This window comes from Falco punctatus (assembly GCF_963210335.1).
Source record: "Falco punctatus genome assembly, chromosome: 3".
Lineage (NCBI taxonomy): Eukaryota > Metazoa > Chordata > Aves > Falconiformes > Falconidae > Falco > Falco punctatus.
The window spans coordinates 41998863-42025752 of record NC_137582.1 but is presented as its reverse complement, the minus strand read 5'-3'; the positions used below and the strand labels follow the sequence as shown (position 1 = coordinate 42025752).

Below are 26890 nucleotides of genomic sequence, written 5' to 3'. Positions count from 1 at the left end.
GGATTTCTCTCCAGAGCACGTATAAGCATTGAACCAAATTCATTTGCCTGAGTGCAAATGATATACAGAGGAGATATCCAAAGTAAAATTTGCAAGAGGCAGGGAGCTTGCATTTAGTTAGTGCTCAAAGCGTAGGAGTATGCACATCTTCCTATCGATCTGCAACAGTCCCCGGAGTTCTGCATTCTGAATGCAAAGAAGTTCAGCAGAGGTGCTGTCTCATTCAACTTATCAGATAAAAACCCACGAATTGCTCCACAACTCCAGTCAGTTCCTACCAATGCTGGGAGGAACATGTCACAGAGAAAGAATATTACAGATACTTAGCTGGTGGAGAGCAACTTAAGTAGTGTGAAGCAGCCTGACCCACAGCTTATGAAGAAACTCAGCAAATACTGGGGCCCAGAAGCTAGGAAGTGACTGGTTAAATTGTTCCTCTGCGCATTTTCTTTCCCCCACCAAGATCCTGAGGGTAGAGAAATAACTGTCCAACACTGAGGCAAATGGGCATCTGCTCAAGGCAAAGCACCAGCTCCCAGAACTGCCTAGAACTACTGCCCCTCTGGACACAACATGCAACAGTGGCCCCAGCTACTGGGGTCAGGTCTGTACTCTGTTCAGGCATGAGTACAGGTATTTACAGCTTTCTGCTCACTCTTTAGTCTCTTCCCCTGTCCTCCAGGTTCTCTATCACTTGCACACATCAGAACCTCAAACCATGACCCCCCCAATCACTCTTATAATCTCACAGTAAATAATATCTTGCATAATGTCAGAAATTAATCAAAACTAGTGAATATGTTGGTAGTTCCAGTGTTTCTAACCCAGAGACCTTTGAGATGTCAGAGAATTGGAAAAGGTTAAAAAAAAAAAAAAGAAAAAGAAAAAAAGAGGGGAAAAAATCCATTTAAGACAATTACCTTTTTCTGCACCACACAGTAAAATCCATATAACCCATTCACCGAGTACAGTGCTGGGTGAAGAGAACACAGCATGACCTGGACACATCACATCAGGCATAAGTTGCCTGGTTTGCTTTCCAACTTAACTAGAACTAAAGCACTAAAAATCATAAGCTGAAAAAATGGGGACGTGTGCTGAGATCTGAGAAAGTCCATCACCTTCCGGCGGCCCTGCACACAACCCGTATAAAGACAAGGTGGGTCTAGCCATCCCTTTGTAGAGATGCCCACCTGTGATATACCTGGATAAAAATCCACAGCAACTTTAAGACTTGTTTCAAAACCTTGGTTACCAAACATATTTCTTGATATATAAGAACAGATTGAGAAGTGACACTGAATTTCTTGCCTGACAAAACTTGCTAACTTCTGTGTCCAAAGGGGCCATTCCCAGTTATCTGGTTTCCCTCAGGTGCTCCCCAATCGGTCACGTAGAGCACAAGTGTCCTGCTGTCAGACAGCGCCTGAGTACATGTGCCCTGAAGACTGTGGGCCAGATGGTAAAGAGCACAAGCTGTGAGGACAGCTACAGACAGCAAAGGATTATAACTTATATCAGCAAATTTTATCTCCTTCTTGTGTTTTGTTTTCCAAATGAGGAAGTCTCACCTGCTTTGAAGTGCCGATTCCAGAATTTCCAGAGGGCGTAAATCTATTGTCAGTGTCAGTAAGTGCATACCTGGAGGAAAAACTTACTCATAAACAGCAGGTTTGCAAGAGCAGAGGGCTGATCAAGCAGAGGAATGAGGAAGTGCTCTAACAGCTACTCATTTATAATGCATAGAGGCATGAAAGTGCACATCAGCTCTGCTGCTGTTACCATGCATTAGTGTACCTGAACTTTCCATCTGAGGACCTCAAACCACTTTACAGCTGAGGTCTCAATAATAAACTGTGACATTTCAAAACTGGGAGAGCTATGGCAAAACCAAAACAAAGCAAAGCAAAAACTACAAAGAAAAAGCCAGCCTGGAGTCTGAAATAAGGACACGTAGAATGAAGTTTATCTCTCATTTGACTTTTGCTCAATGACTCAGTGAAATGTTCCCACTCATACAAATGGGACCTTTTGTGTTCAGGGACCTCTCCGTTGCTCCCCTGCTTCTCTATAGCTCTAAACACATGGGGTTTGTCTGTATTGAGGTCAGGAAAGCACAAATGCAGATCCTCTGCATTTAGAAAAGAAGAGCCGTGAAAGGGGAAGAGTCCAAAATGATGATGATGACTTACATGCAGGGTATTGACTGTATCCTTAAAGACACAGACATTGGCACTGCACAAGGAAATGCTGAAGAGCTAACTACCTTTTCCTTCTCTTAATCAAATAATTTTGATGCACTGACTCCTTAGCCCAAAACCAAAAGAGCATGCTTTAACTTTAACTGGTAAGGTAATTTATAAGATTTTACTGCTTATACCTAAAGCTGAGCCTCCTTGGCAGTTTTGCGGTTTTACAGCCATGTCTTCCATTGTTTTAAAACTTTTTTTTTTAATTTAATTTTCAAGTGACCCAAACAAAACCACTAAGATAAACTTTTATCTTACCAGTGGAATCAATGGATTTAAATTTAAAACCTTGACTACAAACTGTATAAAATTAATTGTGAAACCAAAGAAAAAAAAGAAAGTATCCAGAAACCACTTTTTACTACCAGAACTGTGGAAGTATTACAGTTCACAGACTTGTTTCCTGGGCACATAGTGATATATCCATGGTTCACCCTCACCCTTCAGTCTCCGCTCTGCTGTATAACAGAAAGAGCTAAGTTTGACAGCTGTCAGCAAACACTGACAGACCTTATCAGGAGCTGCTCAGTCTTTCTGCAATCAGAAGTCTGCAAGCCCTGCCTGTCTCACCCTGTTGTTCATGAAGACGTTTTGAAGGATCCCAGAAATTTCTTTTTTCTTTAAACTGGATCAATGCAATTTCTTGAGAAAGGTGCTGAATTTTGCTTTTTTTTTTTTCCATACAGATTTATCCCCAAAAGCTCATTTTGAGCACAGTGCTTTAGTATTGGAGCCAGTCATGCTGATCCAATGTCCACAGAAATTTTCCTCTAGAAAAACTGTTACTGAATTCTCTCTCTCTCCTCCTCCCATCTCTCATTCCCTCTTTTGCATTCTCTGTTCTCCCCCCACCCCCCACCCCCACCCACCCCTTTATCTCTCTGGTTATCTGATAAAATGGGAAGAATTGTAACAGAATAATTGGTAATCTCAGCATTTTACATATTTTACTAGTACATTGACTAATGATGCAGTCTGTGTAACATACTGTTTTCCTACAGTTACATTTGAAGAACTATTGACCTATAAATCTGATACAGCTCTAAAGTTTTAACACTGTATTTCTAGATTAGCTTGTATTTTAACTTTGTTTTGAAGCCTGAGAAAAAAGAACTCGGTCTTTCCATAATCCTGAAAAATATTTTTGGTGACATAATAAAAATTTCATATTTCCTCCTGAAATTACTTAAGCTAAAGAGTAGAACAGACTGATGTCCAAAGGCAAGCTAATCACTGATACTTTCAATAACATAATAGCAGCCATTATATTCTATTTTTTGCAGCACGGTGATGATCAGTACCTCTTATTGCAGGGTCCTTGCAAGTGATGAATAAAACCAGAAGGATTATGGAGAATGGAGGAGCCTCTTTTATCAATGCTTTTGTAACCACCCCAATGTGCTGCCCGTCGCGTTCCTCCATGCTAACTGGGAAGTATGTGCACAACCACAACATCTACACCAACAATGAAAACTGCTCTTCTCCCTCATGGCAGGCTACTCATGAGCCACGTACCTTCGCCGTGTATCTCAATAACACTGGGTATAGAACAGGTAAGAGAAAAATCAACAGTAGTTTTTTGTTTAAAGTGAAGATGGCAGATGAGCGATGGGCAGACGATCGCTGCCTAAAATGAAGTGACTGTTGTCCCAAATTAGGATTACAGAGCAGAGGTTTAATGTTATGGAGAGGAAGGATAGTATTGCCTGTGGGTCCAGATCCACAGCTAAAAGCCATGTAAAGAAGCTCACTTGTAATGGAGCAGCATATTTTCACATTTGGATGTCCCAGGTGGGAAATAAGCTGTTGGGTAGTTACACCTAGTGTGAAAGAGGTACATTTTAGTGGCATTGTGGGTCTGAACTGGCAGTTCCAGCTGTGATTATGGTCAGCATTATGGCCTGCTTGAGGACAGCTGCTAACAGTTATGGAAGAAGATGTCAGGGCCAGGCTGGGGACGGGTGCCAAAGACCTCACAGGAGAGAAGTGCCTGTCATGGGAGTGAAACAAGGTGAACGGTATAATTTAAACTTTGCCATGAGGCAATATTTCATTTACATTTTCTGAAAAGGAGTAGAAACATGCTTTTAAGAATGATTGTTCTACTGTGTACCAGTAAGATTTGATAGTTTTCTTGTAAATTCCTGGTGGTTTTCCGTAGTCAGGAGATCCCTTTCCCGTCTACAAAGAACTCTTCTTATTCCTCTCGTCTGTGCTTCAGCTTGATGTAAAACCTGATTCATTTCTGCATCACCTATCCCCTAAGATTCAATCTATAGTCACATTAGGCTCCAGCCTGACTCCCTTTTGCAAGGTACAGGAGTTGTACAAGGTCATCAGAGTGCAGTTTGTCCAGAAGCGTCGTTTGACTACAAAGACTTCTCTTTACAGGACCGATGAAGCAATGGTCTCCGTGCCAACTGCGTTCCTTACAATGTAATTGGTAGCAAAGAAATTTGTCTCTATCAGTGACTTAGGCACAAGAACGGATCGCTTTCAAAACATATAGCAGGCAAATGTCTCCATGCTGTCTGCTTGTCCTAATTCTCTTCATTCTGCTATATCCAATGCCTCAAATTTATCTGCCTGTTTGGCATCTTTTCTTCATCACACAGACAGCTCTTTCTTTTTTCTTCTGTCTCTTTGTATCTGTAGTTCTGGAAAGCTTCTGCATCCTGTGTAAAAAGCAAAAACAGTCAAATATTTAACTTCTTTGGACCTGGTGCTAGCTCTGACATATGGACTGAATAGTTCTTCAGTCTCTATTAAGCTGGTTTCAGTGAAGTTGCCATCTGAGTACAGCGCTGCTAAACTTGAGTAAAGGTCAGCGTCAAGACTTTGGAGGAGAAAAAGAGGGGAGAGAGAACTAGCAATCACTTCTAGAAAAGGTGCTGAACTTGCCCTAGAATATAAGCTTCATCTCATGGCATTTGTCTCAGAAATGCTTTCTGTTTGACTTATGGCTGCACCATGTGGGACCTGCCTTTCCTGCTCTTAAAAAAATATAGGATCTTACTGATTTATAATCTAATACTTGCTCAGCTGAATGTCTTATGCATAAACTGGGTAGCTCTGTCACTAGCCTTCTCTGCCATTTGAGGGGTAAACACTCTGCTTTGGATATATCTTCTGCACTACCTTGTATTAAGAAGGCATGTGGAGATGTCCACTAAATGCAGACTTGGCCCTATTAAATGGAAAGGAAAAAAGGATTACCAAAAAAAAAGATGAAAAGGAAAAAAAAATCCCTTTCCAAAGGCAGGCAGAGAGAACATCACTCCTAAAACTGTCAGGGTAGGTGAGTTTTAACAAGGGGCAGGAAGGAGAAAAAGGAAATGGAAACAAATGAAGATACTTGTATGAAACCCTAATTCTGACCAAGGTACGTTGTTTGAACCTATAGTGATGTGGTCCCAAAGAATTTATCCATTTACCTCTTATAAGATAAACCTACCTTATAATTACCTCACCATTATTTTCTGAAGTAGCAGCTTAATTAACAGCAGATCTTACATTTTTCAAGGACAGTGTTGCCTCATTAAAAAGTCATCAAAAGTCCACTAACCAACTAATAATCTACACTTCACAGCTAGAAGTTTAATAAAGTTGTAATGACTCAAGAATACCTGGGAGTCAAAAATAATTGGGAAGGAAAAAGAAGGAACTGAGGAGAGAGAGTGGCTATATGCCACGTAGGCTAGTTGTGACTCTGCGCTGATATTGCAGCCATTATGGGTATTTGCCCTGTGCATATTTACATGTTTTGAGAGGAAATTAGTATCCTCCCCAATGGGAAACTGGGGAAGAGAAAGAGAAGTGAGTGACCCAAGGCCACTCACAGTTTGGTGACAGTCCTGGTAAGGCACTGGTCCAGAGAGCTCCAGTCCGGATGAGACAATGTGCGATACCTGCAACCTGGTTCTGAGGATTTAACTCTCACTTTTTGCATAGTCAAATTATTATATAAGCTGGTAGAAATAAAGGAGTGGGAAAGTATTTATGTAATGTCCTTACTTGTGTTCACTCCAAATAGTTTCCAACATCTATAAAGCATTTGTTGTCTAAACCTGTCACAGCCTTAACTAAACCTCTATATTGCAACTGATCACATGTGGGCAGACTGCTTATGAGAGGAGTCTTGCTGAAGCCATGAGGACTCCACACAAGCACAGCAGGCCATTTAAAGAGAGGTCTGAAATGTGTTCTAACAAACTGCAGTCATAATTAGAGCCCACCGGGAAAACCTGTCAAAGAACAGAATGTTGGTTTTTTCCTTTTTCTATTTTACTCTTCTACTGTTCTACTCTGATGTGCCCTAATAGATATGTTGCATTTCATGGAAGCATCCTTTTTTAAAGATTATACGTCAGTGCTATATCATAGGCAGGAAATGCGCTGGGTGTTAGCAGGGCAGACAATATTTAGAAACACACTACCAAACCAAAACCACCTTTTGTTTATAAATATGATTTTTAAAAAATCTCAAAACAATTAAGGCTATTTCAATGTTTATGGTTTCCCTTACTCACAAGCTGTATGCTAATGCAACGAGTCAGATGCACGGTTTCCTGACTGTTGAAGGTCCACAGAATTGGTAATATTAAACTAGTACTTGCAAGAAATAGCAGGAAAGGCACAGTAAATAGGTAGAAAAAGAAAATAAAGCAAATCCAGAGAGCTTCAGAGAGATGAGACATTTGTTTTAATTACATAGGTTCCAGCTGCTTGTACTGGGGAGGAAAAAGGGTCACCTGTATTCACTTCCAGATTTTTTGGAAATTGTGAGAAAAGCTTGAGAAGTTTTCTTTCATCTTACAGTTTTTAATGTCAGTAGACATCCCTTCAGATATTTAAAATCAGAAATTTTATTCATAAGGTTATTAGATGCAAGAGTTAGAGATTTTGCTTTGCACTTTCCAAAGTATTGGCTGGTTATTTGAATTCTTTCAGTCCTCCCTGCAATATTTTTGAAGTCTTTTACTCTTTTTACCTTCCACTGTTCTGCCCCAGCCCTATAGCACATAGCCTTGGCCTCTCAGATGTGCCTTTTGGTATTACCAGTTCAGTCTGCCATGCACCTACACAAACACAAAGGAAAACTCCACGAGTGTACTACCTCAACCTTGGCTTCCTCCAGGAGGCAAGGAGGATTGTGCTACATCTTAGTAACCGAGCAGTAGCCAAGCATTATCTCAGTGTTTTAGAAGGCAGAGCCATGACAGCAACACAGCCAATATCCATGATACATAAATACAACAACCATTTTATTGTTAAATAGCATGTCACACTCTGTATACTGCAGGATTTTACATTGTTACCAGCTGAAGTTTCATCCCTTTACAAATATGATGGGAAATGTAAGTTGAAAATCCTCGTCCTTTCTTAAGGTCTATGCATTCAGAGCCCTCTCTACCTAGTGTTACTTTGTAGAATTGTCCTCACTCCTCTTAGCCCTTCACAGCCAGTAAACTATGCAGGAGAGCAGAGCAATCTGCCCCGGCCCAGCAACTGCTGACATGCCAAACTCAGGACCAGGCTCTCCCCTTATGGAATCCCACCTGAAAGAACAGAGATGCCCAAATTAAGCAATTAGTTCCTTACATTTTTTAGAATTGTCTTTGGGAAGATATATTTCCCAGTATTTTATTTCTTGCTCAGAGGTGTCAACTGATCAAAATAACATTCAGGATTCATGCATGCAAGTGTCCTGGTGGTACTCTCAGCATTCCATGAGTCAAAAATGGTAACATAGCAAAGTTAAGCAACTTGAACATTGATTTGTAAATGCTAGAGTTTGTAAAACTCAAAACTCAAGAAGTGACTGGACATCAAGATGTCACTGTCTGGCATGTTTTGACAGTCACTAACTCCTGTTTAGCAATGAACAGAAATGGTCATTTGGTTGACATCTAATTGATATGTTCAACAGTACATGTCAGCTGCTGATGTGTGTCAGTCGACATCTGTCACTTCTGGGTACATTTAGTGTAGTGACCAAAGTACTAATAAAATTCTGAGAGGACAGGAGACTGAAAGCTAAGGAGAATTTAAACTGTGCACCATTCCCTTCTGACACATAGGGACAAGTTAATCTCTCATAAAGGTAGCAAAAGCTATGCCTCCTGAAGGTGTGGCCATACAGTAAGTTTCCTCTGGAGGCAAAACCAGTGTGTTTCCTGTTTGCAGCCTTACAGTACAATTCACTGCCAGCACAGGCTAATTTTAATCTGCAGCATTTCAGTGACCTAATTTGTATCCTCCCTCATGCACCCTTTCAAAACAGAGGGGGTGGCAGAATATGATACGGGGTGGGAATGAGTGAGCAGGGAATGAGGTTTTCAGAATATTTCTAAAGTGAAAATTGAGAGAGACAACTTCAAGCTTTCACTTTCTTTTTTAATTGGTATAAAAGATGCTGGGGAGCACCAAACATAATTGAACTTGTAAATACTTGAAATAATTCAAAGCATGCCTCACTTTTCAGAATAAAATCGCACTTTCAGTCAACCTAAGAAATGTAGAAATGTAAAAATAAAAGTGAAATATGCTGAGTAGATTAAAATAGTCCACAGAAATGAAATGTAAAAGAGGGAAAGGCCAAAAAGGATAACATGCAGGATTTTCTAGTTCTATAGTATCGTGTGAAGTGAAACTTTTTTTGGTTTCTGTCCAGGACCTCATCAAAAACCACAGCATGTCTGCCTACTTGGGCTTAAAACAGAATTCTATGCTATTAAATACTGCACAGAAAACTGTACACTAAAAGATTTTTAGCAAGTTTATGCATTCAAGTGCTTCATTTAGGAAAAACTGGGTAGAACACTGGGCAACTATTTCATCTCTTGTTCACGTGGATGAATTATAGTCTTTAACTACATAATGACATATCAGTTTTTGGAGGGTGAAATTTCCTCAGTTTAAAAAGATAGACCATTTCTATCAAGACACATGATACTGGCATCTGCATCAGCAAGGATGGTGGTCTTGGATCCCCTCTCCAAAACTATCACTTTCTAACTGAATAACTAAACAGATTGGAGTTTTAGCATGTATATCGGGGCTGGGGGGTCGGGAGATGGGGCAGCTACAAGTTTACAGATGTCTGCTGCAAGAAAGGTACCAGTGAGACTCAGGAGTCATTTCAGGCATCGTTGTGTCCTCCCCACTGTCCAAAAGCACTGCTGGCTCCCTTCAACCTACCCCGTTAGGTGGAACAGTCTCCGCTCCTTGGTTTTCTCATCCCAGTTTTCTGGCCCTGCAAGGCCTCACCTCAGCCTCCTCTGAGCCTTATTCCCCTGCTTGTCTGTCCTCAGGTCATTCCCACCCTCCCTCCCCTCCTGGGTCCAGTCAGTCCTTGACAGACATGTCCTGTTCCCACCACTTACTGTTAACGATCTCCTTTCCCAGCCTGATCAGCAAGTCTGCTTCTCCCCTCCCCCTTGCCTTGTCAGTCTGTTTCTTTCTCCTTTCTGCACTCACTGTTCAGTTTCTTGGTTGACATTGCCAGTCCTGGGCCCCCAGGCTCCCACTGCTTTCCCCGAACTCTCAGCTCCTTTTCTGGATCTCCTGCGGTTCCCCAAACTGCTTGTCCTTATCTGGTCACCTCCTGCCCTCTGCATTTCAATCATCTTTCTTCCACCTGCTGACACCACTCACAGATGGACAGGGAATAAAGTCCCAAGGTGACCAGATCTCCAGCGTATGTGAACTTCAGGTTGGTTTGGTTTTTTTTCAAAACCGAGCAAACTTTGCACAAATTTTCACTGGGATGATAAAAGATGCCTCCTTGAGAGACTCCATTCATGTTTTTGACAGATTTCATGGACTCAGTGCAGAGCATGAAAGTGCTATCAAATGAAAGCTCCCATAATTTTTTTCAGATGTTAAATGTAATTCCTTTTCCTGTGGTTCTCAAAGATGGCTACTGTTTGGGCTAAGAAGTTTCAAAACATTCAGCCTGAGGCAGACATCCAGTTTGGAAAATTTCAGTCCAAATATAAGAAGTTATAAGCAACTGAAAACAGGGTCTTATAATGAGAAGTGTCAGACAACATCAATACTGGAAAATGCTACCAGCTTGGCCCAGAATACAGGCTTTGTTAAAGACATCACCCAGGCAAACGATTGCTATATCAAGTTATAGGCTAATGCCTTTTGCAACTGCTGAGTTATAAAATCTTTAATGCTCTTTTTGGTTACAATGGTAAACCTGGCAGCAGCTGGGAAAGACCCACAAAGTTGGAGAAAAAATAGAAAAACTGAGGTTTTCTGCTGTGGTTAAGTTACAAGACTGGGAACTGCGAAATCTGAATAATATTCTTGGCAATGCCACAGGCTTCCTCCATGACTTAGGTCTAGCTGAAGGGTAACTTTTTGGTGCCTCAGTTTCCTCACCACGTTTTTGGGACAGTGCTGATTTCATTTCCTAGGCAGTGCTGGCATACTGAACTGGCTTTCTGCACTTTAATGATGTGACACAGTAATCCTTCGTAATTTTTTAACAGAAAGGAAAAATCAAACTTCTCAGGTTTGAATCTGTTGCTTGGGAAGAAAACAAAGAGGAATTTACTGGAATAATCCGGAAGTAGCAGTTTTGTTGGGCTCTGTCCCCAGAAGCACAGAATGACTGTGTGTCAGCCCTGAAATGTCATATAAACAGTGCTTCGCAACTCCTGTAAATCATTTCCTGACTTTGTTAAAGGAAGTGGGCTGTCTACTTAAAGCTCTTGTCTGGGTCACGGTGACTAAACCTTACTGCAACATGCCTTTTTAAAGGTTTGGGTTTGTTTTAAATCAGAAACATTCCCATAAGCCTCAATAAATAACAAGGGTGTAGAACATAATATATGTCCTTTGATCTGTGGAAGGGCAGAGATGTCTTGCCAGTAGATGTAGCCCAGTTCACCTGTACGCTAATCCACTAATGCTGACAGGAGTTAGGGGACTAATTCTATTGAGTAATACTGTAAATGTTAGTCATAAATGCTTGTAGAAAATACTGGGGAAAGAAGTGCTGGAAATTATGAGAATTTGTATCACATTCAGCTATATATATATCCTGGCTTCAAACTTCAGAGATCCCCTGGGTCAAATTCTCCTTGTCTTGCACCCATTGCAACCCGCTGGATCTCTTAGTTCAGTTCATGAATCATTAGCTAATTGCTAAAAGGAAAACAAAAGCCTGTATTAAGGCATCTATTCATGTTAGGTACCAAACGTATATTCTGCAGCCACTCCTGAGATACACAGTTGTCTGTGTAACTGTTCATCATGCCATGTGTTGTTTGCATAAACTTAATTGAACATACTCATACAGAGTACAATTGTTCTGATACACTATGCTCCTCTACATGTGATTAAAAAATAACAGTGTGTCCTGGGAACAGTTAGCAAAACTGCCAGAATGCAGATAAAACCTGCCTTATTAAAATGCAAAAATCAGCATTTATCTTTCCTGTTATTCCTGTGGGGGCCATTACACACCACAATGAAAAGATGTCCCTTGAAATGGCATTAGTTTTTAATGAGGCTTTTACACATTGAATCATAATCTCTTTTTTATTAATTACAAGTAGAAATGGCTTCCTAAACCCTGTAAGTGCTGAGTACAAGTGGCTTCTAAAGCTGAGCATTCCCAGTGAGTACTCAGACTTGGGCAATTCAGCAAGTGTTAGGCTACAGCTAAGTTAGAGATGTGGGTTGACTATACAAGCCAAGCACGTGAAGATCCAGCAAGGATATTTGCACGTCATGGTGTCAGCTCCTGGGCAGTTCTGTGACATATTCCATATCTCTAATTGTTTACAATCCTCTGGTTAACAAAAAACAGCTAGGAAACCTGTTGTGATTACTTGCTGATTATTTGCCCCCATGGACACTACTGTGCTTTTATTTTACTCTGGCCCTTGTCTTCATTCCCAGCATGAAGAACCAGACACTAACTGCTGATTCTGGGCTCCAGCTTGGACTCACTTGCCCTACCCTGAACTCAGGGGTACTCAGAAAACTCCATGGTGTAGGGACTGTACTCTTGTGATAGGGTAAAAGCCTGGCTTCTCCCTTCATCTGTCTAAACTACTCATACGCTCTTGAGCTTCTGACCAGCAAACCACTCTTGGTTAAAGTGATTTGGCAAATGTGATCCATTATCACGGCTACCACTGCTTCTACTAGTATACAGGGTATTTGACATGGGAACTGCTTTATTCTACAACAGGGGGAAACATCTATTTCTGCAAACTGTCACTCAAGGAGCTGCTTAAAACTTGACAGCCCTGAGATTATTTTAATGATAAAATACTAAATCATTGCCAACAGAAAGGTGAATGGTTCAGGCTGTCAATCCAAAGTCTCATAACATGCACCAAAATAGGGGTTCAGGAGGCCAAAGGGGAGATAACAAAACATTATTAAAGTTAGAAAATTAAGTAATCTAAAGTAAGGAAATTCCAAGATGAATTGGCCCCCATCAGCCCCAAACCTCCCTTTCCTTTTCTAAATTCAGTTTATCTTTTCTTGTCCTTATGCCCCAGGTCAATGTCATCTCTGCATTTCATGCTGGTGGCTTTCTCTCAGGTAATGCCTGAATATCAAACAAGAAAAGAGAGAAAGCGGCTGACTGTTCTTTGTTTTAGCACCAAACCTGAAACTGTGGGGACTTTCTTAGGTCCATAAAGAAACAACCTACAGTGGCATTGAACTGAGAAGCCGTACTAAGTGTTTCCTGATCATCTGTCTGCTAGAGTTTTTCAGAGCTTGGCCATTTTGAGACAGATTTTCATATCCACCTCTGTTATTTAAAAAGGCACTACATCAAAACCTACAGACACTAGAACTTCTTAGAGAAAAGCTTGCCAATTATTTTTAAATGGGCAAACCCATTTATTTTTCCCTAGCCTTTTTCTTGGAAATTGCTGAACTGCTTGGCTAAAATGTTCCATAAAACAAAATGCAGCCTGAGTCAGATAGTATGGAAACTATCATCAGTAATGATTGAAGTTTGGCAAGACTGTAAACGACAGAGTTCAGGTCTCTGTATTAGTCAGTCATCATTATAGGCAGGGCTGTCAAACCATCCTACATGATAAATTGCCATAACTTCCATTTCACAGCTTGAAAGCCTCTGTTCTTTGTGGGAGGCAGATTGGCAGTAGAGTCCTTTACAGATGAGCACAGCACGTGGAGGTTCCCCAAGTTCATGCAGTAGCTGCTGGTGGATCTGGGATGGCATTCAGCAAGGCTGACCTCAGATCTCCCCTGTAACCACAGACTGTCCTTGATTTTGCTTGGCTTGGTAATGCTTCCTCTCTCTTGATCACATCATTCTCGCATACTTTTCTTCACTGTTCTCTCTCTCCCTGACTTCTCTTCCCCTGGCTTCCCTTCCCACAGTATTTCAGCCTTTACCCTTACACTTTTCCAGAACATCTGATTCCCTGAGAGTTTAACCCAGTTTGGCTGCCTTAGAGGAGAGGTATGGTTTCCATTCCGGGAGGCAACAGTACTGGGCACATATTCCCTCCCCATGGTCACCCTCTTTACCTCAAGCTTCTTGACTTCTGGTTGGCCTCAGGAGAAAAAAGGAGAGAGTCTGGGTTGCTTTCTTGGTGGCTGTGGGAAGATGAGCTGGAAGCCTGGTCTAGTGTCCATGGGACTTGTTTATATGTCGCATTCCACGTGGTATAGGGAAGTAACATTATATATATGACTGTAATCTCTGGTTAGTGACATTTGGCAGTTATATGCTTTGATTGCACCATATTTATGTTGCCTCAGGCAAGTCTTAATTATGAACATTTAGATTTTTCCACCAGTTTTCCCAGGAAGTTCACCATGCCCACATCAATCAGATCTGAATTATTTAAACCCTTTCACAAAAGTACTTTTTTGGTTAGGCTGAATGTGTCTAGGTTGAATGTGAGGTTTTCCAAAGTGACTTCATTTCCTAGTAGGAAACAAGTATGGGGCTTTGACGTGTGTCCCGAGCCCAGCTGAGGCAGTGACACTGGGCAGCAGCTCTCTGCAGGCACGCCCGGCTGGCCGAGCCGGGGCCAGTAGCGAGGGCAGGGGCTGTGCACTGTGAGAGGTGCAGTGAGTGGGCAGCTACCACCCAGGGGAACTCCACCCCTGGAAAGGGAGAGGTCTCGGTCATTTCCTCCTTTTCAGAGGTGTCTTACTTTGTGAGCACTGGGAGTACCTTTGTGCTGACTTCTGGGGACACAGGCAGCAAAACTGCTAGCATGGGTACCATCCAGGGACTTGTAAACCTCAATAAAATTAAAAATGTAAGCAGTGAAGTTACCCAGGCATCCCAGTAAATTGCTGGGACTGAGCTGGAGCTTATGAATCCCTAAAAACCTATGTTGCAGGCCTGGTCAGGTATTTTGTCACTGCACTTCTCAGGCAGTGGTAAAGCAGGGCAGAGCCATCCTGACTGACTTTTTTCGTCCAGGCTAAAGAACATAACACAAGCCACTAAAGAGCTTCCATACCCATCTGACCCTAGAAACAACACGGCTGCATCTGCCAGGGTACCATGCCAGTGTTAATCCTCCCTCCCAAAAACAGTTGGCTGCATTTTGGTGTCCGTATAACTTTGGCATAAGCAATTCACAACTCCCAGATAGCTGGAAGCCCACTGCATTATGAGATTGTTTTTCTTTTTATTCTTTCCAGAGGAATTGGCAGGAAGACCTGCAAACCCTCCTGGGCCTAGTGGCAAAGGCTGAAAGGTTCAGTCTGCATGGATTCTCACTTGTGACCTGGAGCTAATGGAAAAAAATAACACTTAGTTTGGCAGGCTGGGTACAGGTGTTTGACCTCCAAGTCTTTGTTTCTTCATTAGTTTTGCCTTAGAGAAACTATCACAGCAAAGCAGGACAGGCATTCCCTCTTGCTCTACCCAAATGTGGCCCAGTGGAATGGAGATCTGGACTTCCCAGACCTTTTACGAAACCAACGAACATAGCCAGGTTGCCAAGCCCAAACTTTCAAACATCGGAAGCCAGGCTCCAAAACATCACAGGACTTGCTTAAAACCACAAGGTGTTTCTCAGATGTTTCCTCTGGGCACTGAAGTTTTATTACATTTTCAAGTGGAAACCAAGACAAACATACTAATTCTTAAAAAAACGTGAAAAAATTTCACGTGAGCACTAGATTTCAAAAGATTTAAGAAGAAAACCTAAAGTCACAAAGGCTTTCAACTCTCATAAAAACTCCAGAAATAACTTATTTTAATTTCAAAACCCTCTAAGGTATAAAAGGAACTTTTCTGATAAAGCAACACTGACTCATTCTAACACATTTTATCTTCATTCATACATGCTTTTGACTCAGGCTAAAAGACTTGGATTGCAAAGCCTCATGTGTGTGTGTGTTCTTTTCTTTTTTTTTTTTTTTTTTTACCTTCACAGCTTTTTTTGGGAAATACCTCAATGAATACAATGGCAGCTACATCCCTCCTGGGTGGAGAGAGTGGGTTGGATTAGTGAAGAACTCTCGCTTCTATAATTACACCATTTCTCGCAATGGTAACAAAGAGAAGCATGGATTTGATTATGCAAAGGTATTTTCCAGATACATAAATGCTGCATCATTAATCCATATAAAAATAACTTCCAGATAATTAATTAATTAACCAACTACAACCACAAAATTGAGATGTCATTTTCTCTCCAGGGCATTGCAGATTGATTTCTACACGAGAATATTAAACATACGACAGAAGAAAGCTTCCAAGGGCTCCTCAGTGGAGCCTGGTGATGCCTTCCTCCCTCCCTCTCTCTGCTAGAAATTGATAGTTTGTTGGCAGAAGCAAATTGTAAATAAAGTCTTTTCCCCAAAATAATTGTGCCCCTTGCACTACTGAACTTTAAAGTTGGCTAAGTGTTGTCAGTTATTACCCACATAAGAAACCTTAGTTAATGTTATTATCCTTATACAATGCACACCAAAAAAAGGCTGTGCACCTGTGGTGTCAGACTCTGGGTGCTACGATAGTAGCTTAGTGCGAGAACATGGCCATTGGAAAATATCAGAGCTTGTTTGTGAGCTTGACAGACTTTGGAAAGTATGCCAAGGTGACCTGCCCACTGCCATGAAGTTTCTCAGAAAGACTTAGGAGTGCAGATCGCAGACTTTCCAGCCTGCAGAAAGCAATCTGGAGTTTCCTCAGGCTGTACCTCACAGAAGATGATACAGATGTTGCAGCTGTGGTTTCTGACCCATGTAATGAGATTTTATTGGAAGCTCGTGATGCCTGTTTCTGATTTCCCCACTCACAGAAATTACATGATACTGATTATGTATTTATATAGAGTAAAAAAAAAAAAAAGAAAATAAAGAATATTGGTTAGTTATACATTCCTTACATACCCTGCATATGTAGCAAGAATAAACAGGGAAATAGGAGAGGAGTGGATGCTTTGGGAGAGCAGTCATACAGGCATTTCACTTCAACAGGCCACAAACCCAGAAATTATCACAACCATGGTGCCTTGCACTCATTACCCAGCTTGGAAACCAAAAGGTCACTCGCTGTCTCTTCTGTATCCTTGCAGGGATGGGATTGTAGCAACCAGGGCTACCACATGTTCTTCAAGTGTGCTACAGGAGAGGGGAAGTGGCAGGGCAGACAGGGAGTGGGCAAGGAGGAGGTCACAGCTGGTTGCTTTGTCCTAGCACTGACATGCGACACAGACCTTGTCCCTCAGGCTCTGCTTTTGCAGCTGTTCGGGGCCTCGAATACACAACATAAGATTAGTCATGCCTGGAAGTGCTTGAAATTACAAACATTGTCTCAGCACTTTCTCAATGAAGCTCGTTTTAGACCTCCAGGCCAACAGTGAATACTCCAAGGTGGCAGGTGGTTTAATTTAAGTTTTCATCTTTTTTTCTTAGTTCCATTTCCTCCCTTCCCCTTGTAGGCTTCCATTTGCCACCTTGGCTGTGGGTTAAGCCAGTTTATTAGTGAGTCACAACCTTAATCTCAGCAGCTGCACTGCTTAAAGTTGCACAATTAAATTAATAGAGCCTGCAGGAATTCAACTGCTCCCTCCATTTGCATTTGCAACTTCTTTGATAAAGATTTTTGCAATCTGTTGCAACTTTCTTCCACTTTGTACATATGCAAAAGTATACTCTGAACAAAGAGCATGCAAGAAATGTTTAGGTAAACAGAAAACCAGCATCAATGATTTGCTGTTAGGAGCCATTACTTTGTGAAAGTGTTTTATCAGTGAAATTCAAGAAACATATCTTTGTCAGTATAGTCTGTCATTTTAAATGTTACTTAGCATTGTATTACAAAATCTGGTAATCATATTTACTTAATGCCTTCTGCTGTATCTGATTTGCAAAATACTGTCTCATTTTATGTGGCATTGCCTGCTTAAGAAAGTAATTACTGCTCAGTCTCCCCTATGCTCCCTCGAATCATACATCTCTTTGATGGTATGTTTTTACTTCCTGATCTGAGCCTTAATGAGGACTTGAAAATAACATAATAACATGATAGTATGTGATCTAATTAATCATGCACTTTGTAACTTTTGCTTTGTGTTAATCTTATGTTCCAGGACTACTTCACAGACCTAATCACTAATGAGAGCATTAATTACTTCAGAATGTCTAAGAGGATATATCCCCATAGGCCTATAATGATGGTCATCAGCCATGCTGCGCCCCATGGCCCCGAGGATTCAGCACCACAATTCTCAGAGCTCTACCCCAATGCTTCACAGCACATGTAAGTCAAAATCACATGCTGCCAGACCCACTCATATCTGCTTCTTGTGAGGTATTTGTTTACAACGACACTGCAGGAACAGAGAATTCAAATATAAGAAACTCATAGTAAGCAGTATATGTTTGCTTGTTTCTTTTGCCATGCTTGCTCCTCTCGGGGAAGAGAGTGACAGCTCTGACCATTATTAAAGCAGAGAGAAGCTTTTTTCCTCCTGGGAAGTTGTGGGAGATTAAAAGGTCAGTATTTGGCTTTGTAAGGGCAGCTTCTTACAATACCCTGAAAATATGTAGACACAGGTCAGGATCTGTTGGAAGGATATTACTTCCTTCATTTTCCTCGAAGATATGCACATCCTGGGCTCTAACTGAATGCATTAGGAGCAAAAACACCCTTTTGTAGCTTTTGAGGGCACCAGGTTTGTTTATAGACTGGATACTGGCAGATTCCCAAAATAGCCTATTAGACTGCATATTTAAGTAACATGCTTAACCTTTTCTGTTCATTACACTATAACAAAAAAAAAAAAAAAAAAACCACCAAACTCTTTATTTTGTTTCTAGAACCGAAACCAGCTCCAGGTAAAAATCTTGGGTAGTCCTGGATTCCACATCTTGCTTTATACCTTGAATATTCTGAATCCTTGTCCCCATAGTGAGATGTTACGGAAGCTTTCCATTGTCCTTCTGTCTGCCATGGGCATGTAGACTGCTCTTTCCATTTGTGCTTAAACAATGTCTTTGCACCCCTTTCCACACAGAAAAAAAACCCTTAATAAAATATTTTAACTGGATTGTACATTGATTTGGCTTCTGAAAATGAGGAGGAATCGGCTTCATCACACAGTGGGAAAGCTTCTTTGTCTACAAATTGCATTTTGGACACTTTGCAGCTCACACACAGGGATTATATTTTTTTGTAGTTACATTAACTACTTTAAAATTGCAAGGAGTAGCAGTTACTGCATAAACTGCATGCATGAACTGACCACTAGTTGGAGCCAGAAAGAGACCTGCTGTTCATAGCACATGGTTAAATATTTGTTAGTTTGTGGGGTTTTATCCTCTTACTGGCTCCTACTTTCTAGATATGCCACTTTTCCTGACCTTACATCTTACCTACGTTTTTCTTATCCTATATTCTCAACGATCCCACATTCCTGAGTCTAGATTTTGCAAGTAATGCAAACCAGTCAACAATGTTTCATAGTTATTTTGGTATTCAGGGTAATTTCTACCTGTACACAGAAGTGATGAGATTGAGATTTTGGTTTGTAAATACCCACTTCAAATTTGTTCTCAAGTAATCACCCTAAAGAATTATTATCAATTTTTAGAAAGCAGCAGGGAATGCTTGGGGGTGTGTTGGGGGGCGGAGGGGTGGTGTGGGTGGGGCAGGGGGACTATAACCAAGAGAGATTCCTTTTCTCTGTTTTTCCACTTTCTAAAAATCAGCAGTTTAGTTGAAGCATCCAGGTCATTGTGTCCCATTCTCTTTGCATCAGTCTGATCTCTTTTTGAACCGTGATAGCAGCTCCACCATGTTGTGATAACAAGTTCCACAGCATCACCCCATGTGTCAGGAACAAAGGACTGCTTTTTCTTTCCTTCCAAACCTGGAGCTTGCCCATGCCACCAGTGTCCCCTGCTCCCCATCCTGTGAGGAATAATGAATAGTGACCACATCTAATTTAATGGACTCCTCCCATGTCTTCTTTCAGTCACCCCTTATCCTAGCAAGAGAGTTCTATCTATTTGTTCTCTCTCTGTTCAACAGATTGCTTCCCATTTAGTGGCACAGATTGCCTGGCCTCAGGCAAGCCATCCTGTCTGCTGGGGGACTATCCATCATACAGGAGGGTAGGATTCAAACTGTTTCCGCTTAGCTGTGGGGACCATGTCTGGAAGAAAAGCACTGAATCGTTGTATCTCACCCTGCCTCTCCCCAGGTCAAAGCAGCTCAATTTAGGCTCCATGCTCACTGTCTTCGGATAAAAGAGAGCTTGTAGCAACTTGCATTGGTTTATCATGCTCCTGACACTTTCTACAGCTTGGAGTTTACAGCCTACTTGTTTTCTAGCTTGTGCTGCTAGAACCAATGGTTTTAGTCTCCAAAATTTTACCTGCCTCTCCATCTTAGATAGATTGCATGTTACTTGCAAAGATCAAGTAAAGATCCTAGTTATCTGTTTGCAGGCTTAGTTCCATTTGAGTACGTGTGCAAATTAATTTTTATTTGCTTGGACTCCTGAGATCTAGATACCTTGCTCTGCTAGGCTACTTGTGAGATAGCCCAGAATATGAAACTCAGCTCTACTTCTTCTGGTGGTGTTGATTTCTTGGCAATCTTTTTGCGAAGAGTTTTTTCTCTAGTGACCTCGAGAGATCCTTGCTGGATTGTTTTGTATTTCTTATTGCACTGACTGGCTGTATGTGTTATAGTTCAGTCTGCAGACTAAGAAATGAGACAAACTGAAAATGAACTGCCAATTTGGGCGGCTGAAGCCTCCAAATAACTGATTTCTCTAGCAAAATTATTAGCAATGTACTCTAAAAGATATAAGTTCAGTTCTCACAGAAATATTTGGTCCTCCCTGTGAAAACAGCGCAAGAACAATAAAATCCCTCCTGCCAAGGTTTGTGTAATTTGAACGTTTAACCCTTAGGTTTTCTTCCTTGGTGGTCAAACACCATTTGAATCTCTTTCTTTATGACCTTGGGTGGCAGCCATCTGACCTTGGATTTTGTTTTTAAAAATGTAGTTGCTATATCATGTTGCTGTAGCGCCTACCTCCAACAAAGAAGGGAAACCAGGTCAAAAGCTGCTTGCTGGCTTTACAAACTGAGATGGAAGGTTATACCTACAAACCAAGGATTAAGATAGCCTGACAACCACATGTGAGGGGAAGTTTTGCTTAAAAAGACAGTAGCTGAAACAGACCATTAAATTACATGATGTTTCTTTGCTGGTAAAGTGCCTGTCATTTGATTGAAATATTGCCTTTATAAATTTTTAACAAAACACAAACAAAAAGTTTGTTTAGCAGAACTTTTCCACTTGCACATATAAAGAGAGGAGTGGCTAGAGCAGGAAATACTCCAGTTCAGGGAGAGTTCTGCCCTCAAATATGGGCATCTGTTGGTCTCATTTTCCCACTTAACAATATGGAAAGAAGAAAGTTAAATGAATGCAGCAGCAAAGCCCATAAGATTTATGAAAAATCCATCAAAACCAAAAAGAAAACATACCATCATTACCTTACAGTCCTGTCCTCCTCAGTACAAGCAGCCTGATACACTGGCATGAAAAGTCTTACAAGGAGAAGAAAGGTAATGATGTGTACACTGTTTAATCATCAATTTTAAGTGATCCCTGTTAATTGTCATTAGTGCCTGTTAACATGAAACACAGGCTATATCATACTGGAAGCAGCAGATACTCTATTGTTTTTAAGCGTCCTTTTTCCCTCCCACTCTCCCACCTCTCCTCTCCTTAAAATATGTCCTATTTCTGACACCTAAAAATGTTTCTGAAAGTTCATCCTGGCTGCTATCACCATAATGAGTGATATATTTTTTGAAAATAAATCATACTAATGCATGTGCTCTAGCTATGCCCAGAAGTTTTTTTTTCTGTGGAAGAAAATGGGACTGGAGAAAATGTACTAGATTAAAGCAGCACATATATTTTTGTTGGGGAGTAGGGGTGCTAGACCTTCAGAAATGTTGTTGCTAAATATGAAGTTAGACACAAGAGATGGCTCTTTAGGTATCCCTGGCAGCTATTACAGGGCAATCTTGTTCCATCAGACAGCTGAGCAAGAAAGGTCTGACTCAAAGGATGCTCTAATGAAAGCCTGAATTCTCATCTATGCTCAGGGCCTCTGGCACTTTAACTTCCCTTTACCTTCCAGTGTGAACCAGCCTTAGGGGAACTGTGAATCAGACCTAAGCTGTTTATAAGCTGTGAAATAAACAAACATTAGAAGCAAAAATCTGCGGGAGGCAGGTTTACTGAAGTATGTAAAAAATGAAAATCTGAGACACTGCTGGCTGTGCTGAGTTAAAGATCTTTGGGCTGGCAGCAGGACTGACAGCCAGATTTTATGGCTACCTGGAAGCGATCCTATTGACAAGCTAAAGATCTTAGGAGCAGCAGTTAGAAATGGTATCTGGGAAGATCAGAAAGCTTCCCACGCCAATGTGAGAAAAGTTAGATGATATGGAAAGGCAGAGCTTTGTATTTCCATTTAAAGATAGTATGAAATGTGCTGATCAAGCAGGTCTGGCAGTAGCAGTGTGTTTGCAGTAATGAAGCATGAAGAACAATGCTCTTGTACCTCTGGATGCCCAGAGCAGTCTTAACTGTGAATTTGGGGTGTGAGATGGCTGCATGCAGGGTGCCTTCTAGTCACTAAGGCTGAGTCTCAAACATCTGCCAGTTACAATGGTATTTCTTGTAATGTGGACGCTTACCCATCAGAGTGGGATCATACATTGCATCAGTAATAAATCTTGACATGTCAGTGTGCCTTGTCACTGCTGGCCTGAGGCCTGCTTGGACTCCTGACTTAGAGATAAATAATCAAGATCATCACACACATCGTGAGTGTGACTTTGAACAAGACTAGAAGAAATACTGTGATATAGAAATGCGGTAAGATTCTAGTTACACAATTAACTTCTGCAGTAGCAACAAATAATTTTTTCTAAAATTAAAAAAAATAAAAAGGTGTTTTATTTAATGGGTAACAGATTTGTTTGGGTTTTTTTCTTTTTTCCTGAAATATAGCAGTGGTGTTACACTTCAGGAATGAAAATTTCATACCCAAATATATAAATATCCCTGGGTTTAAAAGATTCCCCTTTTCAAAGGCATAAAAGTAGACCCAGAATGGTGAAATCCAACTTCACATCAATACTGATCACGCCACTGATCATGGTTTTTTGACTTTTGCTTTTGCCCAGAATGCAGGCTTCCTGCTTTCCAAGAATGGTGTCTAAGGCTGAATGTCTACTTTCCCTGGAAACAAAGGATTTGCTTCCTTTGTATATTTACACTTCTGAAGGAACATGACCACTTATGCAATGTCTGCTAATTATATTTCAAATAATAATTTAGGTGTTAATTTTGTACAGAAACTATTTATTTTTCACAATTTGTTTTACCATAGGTATTATTTTAAAATATTGTTGACTTTTATTTTTATGAAATGAAAATGTTCCTGGGGCATGTAAGTACTGTATTATTTTCACTAACTGGAGGACTCCCAATCCAAACAGAACACTAGCCAAACACTTTTGGGATAAAAACCCCTGAGAACTCTATGGAATTATCCAAACCCAACATTTTTAGGCAGTATTTTTGTGAACATAATTTTCTTCTGTTGAATAGAAACAGGAGGGAATTAAGTGATGGTAAATAGAGGCAAACACAAATAGTATGAGCGATTGAACAAATGTTTGTAAACTTGTTTGTTTCTTTCCACATTAACCCATCTGTAATGGACATGTATACATGTAGATAATTTTTTAGAAAACAAATGTTAACTTGAAGTTGTACTGAATTCTGGGAACTCTAAAAACATGCTGTACTCTGCTTTATTTCTTTTCCACACAGATACCACAACTGTGTAAACAGCATTAACCAAGCTGAATCTCCCATTGTTTTCTTAACCTGTAAAATACCTTTTTATAATAATGATTTGCAGAAAGGCTGTATTGCATTTGTTTCATTGAATATCACACAAAAAGCAGTTCAGTTACTAGTAGAAGACAGGGTAATTAATTTCTGAATGATCTGCCATTTGAAGACCTCATTTCAATAGGTCCTCAAGTACAAGCATCTGTTGTTTTGCGTTGGTGGGGTTTTTTATTTCTTGTCTAACATGAAGTTATTGTGGTACCTTAGAAGCCAAATAAGATACATTCACTGTTTTGAAGTTCAAATTTAAATATACAAATATAGTAAATATGTTGTCAGTAAGAGTAATTAAAATGTTTGATAGGAAATTCTGATTTTTGATGTAACTGAAGGTTATTGAGGCCTTTTGGATTTAGGCCACAAAACTAAATGTTAATATAATTCCTTTCCTCTCAGATTAACTTTAAGTATCTATTTGAAATTATGATTACAGATAAATAAATGATAGATTTCATGGCGAATCTTTCTTTAAAGAGAAAAGTGCACTAGTGTTTATCTATATTTACTCCTTGCATAACCTATGGAACACTTTATTATGACCACTGTGCGCTTTCCTGTTGCAGTTTAACAAGTGGTGAATAGACAGTGAATGCAATTTCCATGATGTAGCATGAACAAAACAATGTACATTGATACAGAGACATTAAATGCTAACAGAACCCAAACGACAAATCATTATTTTCCGGAGCAGACTGTAATCTGTGGCTAGAAAAGGCTAATACTAATTTACTTTTTCGAGTTTTGCAAATATGCACAGAAAATTGAATGTTTTCCTGCAAATTTATTCACATAGGTGAATGGTTACAAAATCTCAGGGTGAATTATTCCCATTCTGAGAATGTGTTTATGAGAAAGTGCCTGACAGGGTTCAGCATTTGTTATTGTTAAATACCTGGGACTTTTTTGTTAGTTAAACTGGGATATCGATTTGAAGTTTTATGAACCTAACATCTTCTACTGTCCTGCCCAGTGCCCAGAGCAGACCTGTCATGGAGTACCAAGTAGTCTCTGTGTAGTAAGTTCTGCAAAGTATGTGTTGGACAAACATAAGTGAGCAACTGAGCAATCTAGATTTGCCCAAGCTAGTATAGCCTACAAGAATGACAAATACTGCACCTTTTTATTAGAATAATCATTTGCTGTCTCGATCCTTACCCTCTCCACCAATTTAATATTCAAGTGATATGTTGCTGGTCATTTTAGAACAGACCTACATGAAAGGAACGCTTTTTTCTAACATGTAAAATGAACTCTCAGTCAGCCTCCAGGCACACATTCAGAAGCTTAAGTGCTTTACTATTTGCTGATCAGCTAGCAAAAATTACCTTGAAATCAGTCTGCTCCTTACTACACTCTGGGGCAGCATCTCAGCTGTTTAGGGGCAGCCCAGCAAAGACCGACAGGCAGGTGAGCAGTAGCTCCTTGCCAGACTTAGATGCCATAGTAAACCTGAAAAACATGGGGTACCTGGCACTGTCTGCTGGTCATGGATCGAGAAATGTGCTTAAGACAAGGTAGCCTCCATGACTAAGAAGAGACAATAGAAGACATAATACATATCTTCAACCTTATAGTCCCAGTTCTAAGAAGAATCAAAGAAATATAGATATAAGTTTTACTTTAGAGGAGTACTTGTCAATACAGAGCAGAGCTGTTCCCAAAAATGGAATAATAGAAATGGTGACAGACTGTGCCGTGATGACTTTCAAGGGCTTATAACAGCTGAACATTTATTTAGGTGATATCTCCAACGGCTTCAAGAAAAAAATGCTCTGATAAACGGTTATCACTGACAGGGAAGAGGTCTATCTACTTGGAAAGACATTCAGAATCAGCAATATTCTTCTCTAGAATTCACTTCTGTTTGTTTTACACAAAAAAAAGGTAGACAGATCTGAGGGCAATGTCAAATTTTGTGCCTGGCAAGCAGTGCCGTTCTGGTGGATTTCTGCAAGGCACAAGAAGCGGATATGCAGGGAACACTGATGAGCTATAGGGTTTTTCGATTTCTTTCTGTCTCTTCCATAGTACTTTTTCTCCTGAACTTTTGACCCCTGTTTCACATTTCTCCTTCAGCCACTGGCACTGGACATTTCACAGAAGGTTCTGTTCCTTGAGTTTTCTGGGAGGAAAATTCTGCTCACTCTGCCTACTGCATTTCTCACCCAGAAAATTCAAAATGCATTTGGAAAGTGTCTGTGAAAGCTTTTAACCACCCTGCTAAAACCTTGAGTGCTGCTTTTAAAGACTATCCATTATGTGGAGGAGGCTTCTCACAGTGGCCTGGGAGCATAAGACCTGAGTCTGCTTCAGCAGCTGGCTCTCCTTCCTGGCACAGCGGCAGGCTGTCACAGCACTGCCGGCTGAGCGCAGCTCACAGCCACCTCATCCCTCCGTGGCAGGGGCACTCAAGAATCCACTAAGAAAAAAGCAGAGTTTTGCTGGAAAATGCTGATTAATGAAAACAGAGCTTTTTAATGGGAAAACATCTCATATGACAAACCTTCACAGAAACAGAGGAATGTTTTGCACTGCAAGTACCCCTTTTTGTCAATGTGTCTGACACCTGATAGGCGACCAAAACTCTTGACTTGCTTCTTCAGCGCCTAGGGCTCTGTTGGTCCATTTTCTAGGGCTGCTCACCAGCCAACAACCTAAAAGGCTGTGCTCCTGGGCTCAATTTCATCAGTTCCATGGTAGCATAAACATTCTTTTTAAAAATCAGACTTCAGCCATGGGATATGTAAAAAATTTTGACTTTTCAACCTGAAAGAAAAGAATTTCTAACAGAAAAGAAATTCTAGTTTATGTTTGTCTTTGTTTAGTAGGGAGCTAAGCTTCCCATACTTCCTAATATAAATCAAAGGTTCACAAATCCTGTGATACCACTGTCTCCCTTCTGTTTTCCCTTGAGGTTAATGGTTAAGTAGGTTAGTCAAAACTAGCTGTATATACTAGAGACATATGTACTTCTCAAATTTTACCTCTGTTTTCAAAAATGGTCTCCAGTTAAAATGTGGTCTCCATTAATTTGTTGCAGCTGACTATCAGTCTATTACATTGTCCATTTGGATGATTTTTATCCTTAGAATATATAGCTATAGCTTATACGTATGATAGCTGATACACTAAAATCAACAGCTTCAGTAAAATCAACGGTGTCCACCATTCTGTCATCACATACCACCATGCC

General features: G+C 40.5%; 1 protein-coding gene across 8 annotated transcripts in view; it reads left to right on the top strand.

Moving 5' to 3' along the window:
* The window catches only part of SULF1 (sulfatase 1), a 126810-nt gene that overhangs the window by 62868 nt on the left and 37052 nt on the right, over positions 1–26890 (top strand). For 7 of the 8 annotated variants that reach the window (XM_080378677.1, XM_080378674.1, XM_080378673.1 and 4 more), the window contains 3 exons: positions 3563–3802; positions 15665–15816; positions 17828–17997. In XM_080378677.1, the coding sequence (XP_080234803.1) occupies positions 3563–3802; positions 15665–15816; positions 17828–17997 (562 nt within the window). Of the gene's footprint in view, positions 1–3562; positions 3803–15664; positions 15817–17827; positions 17998–26890 lie in introns of those variants that run through there. The other variant, XM_080378676.1, reaches the window with a different exon arrangement.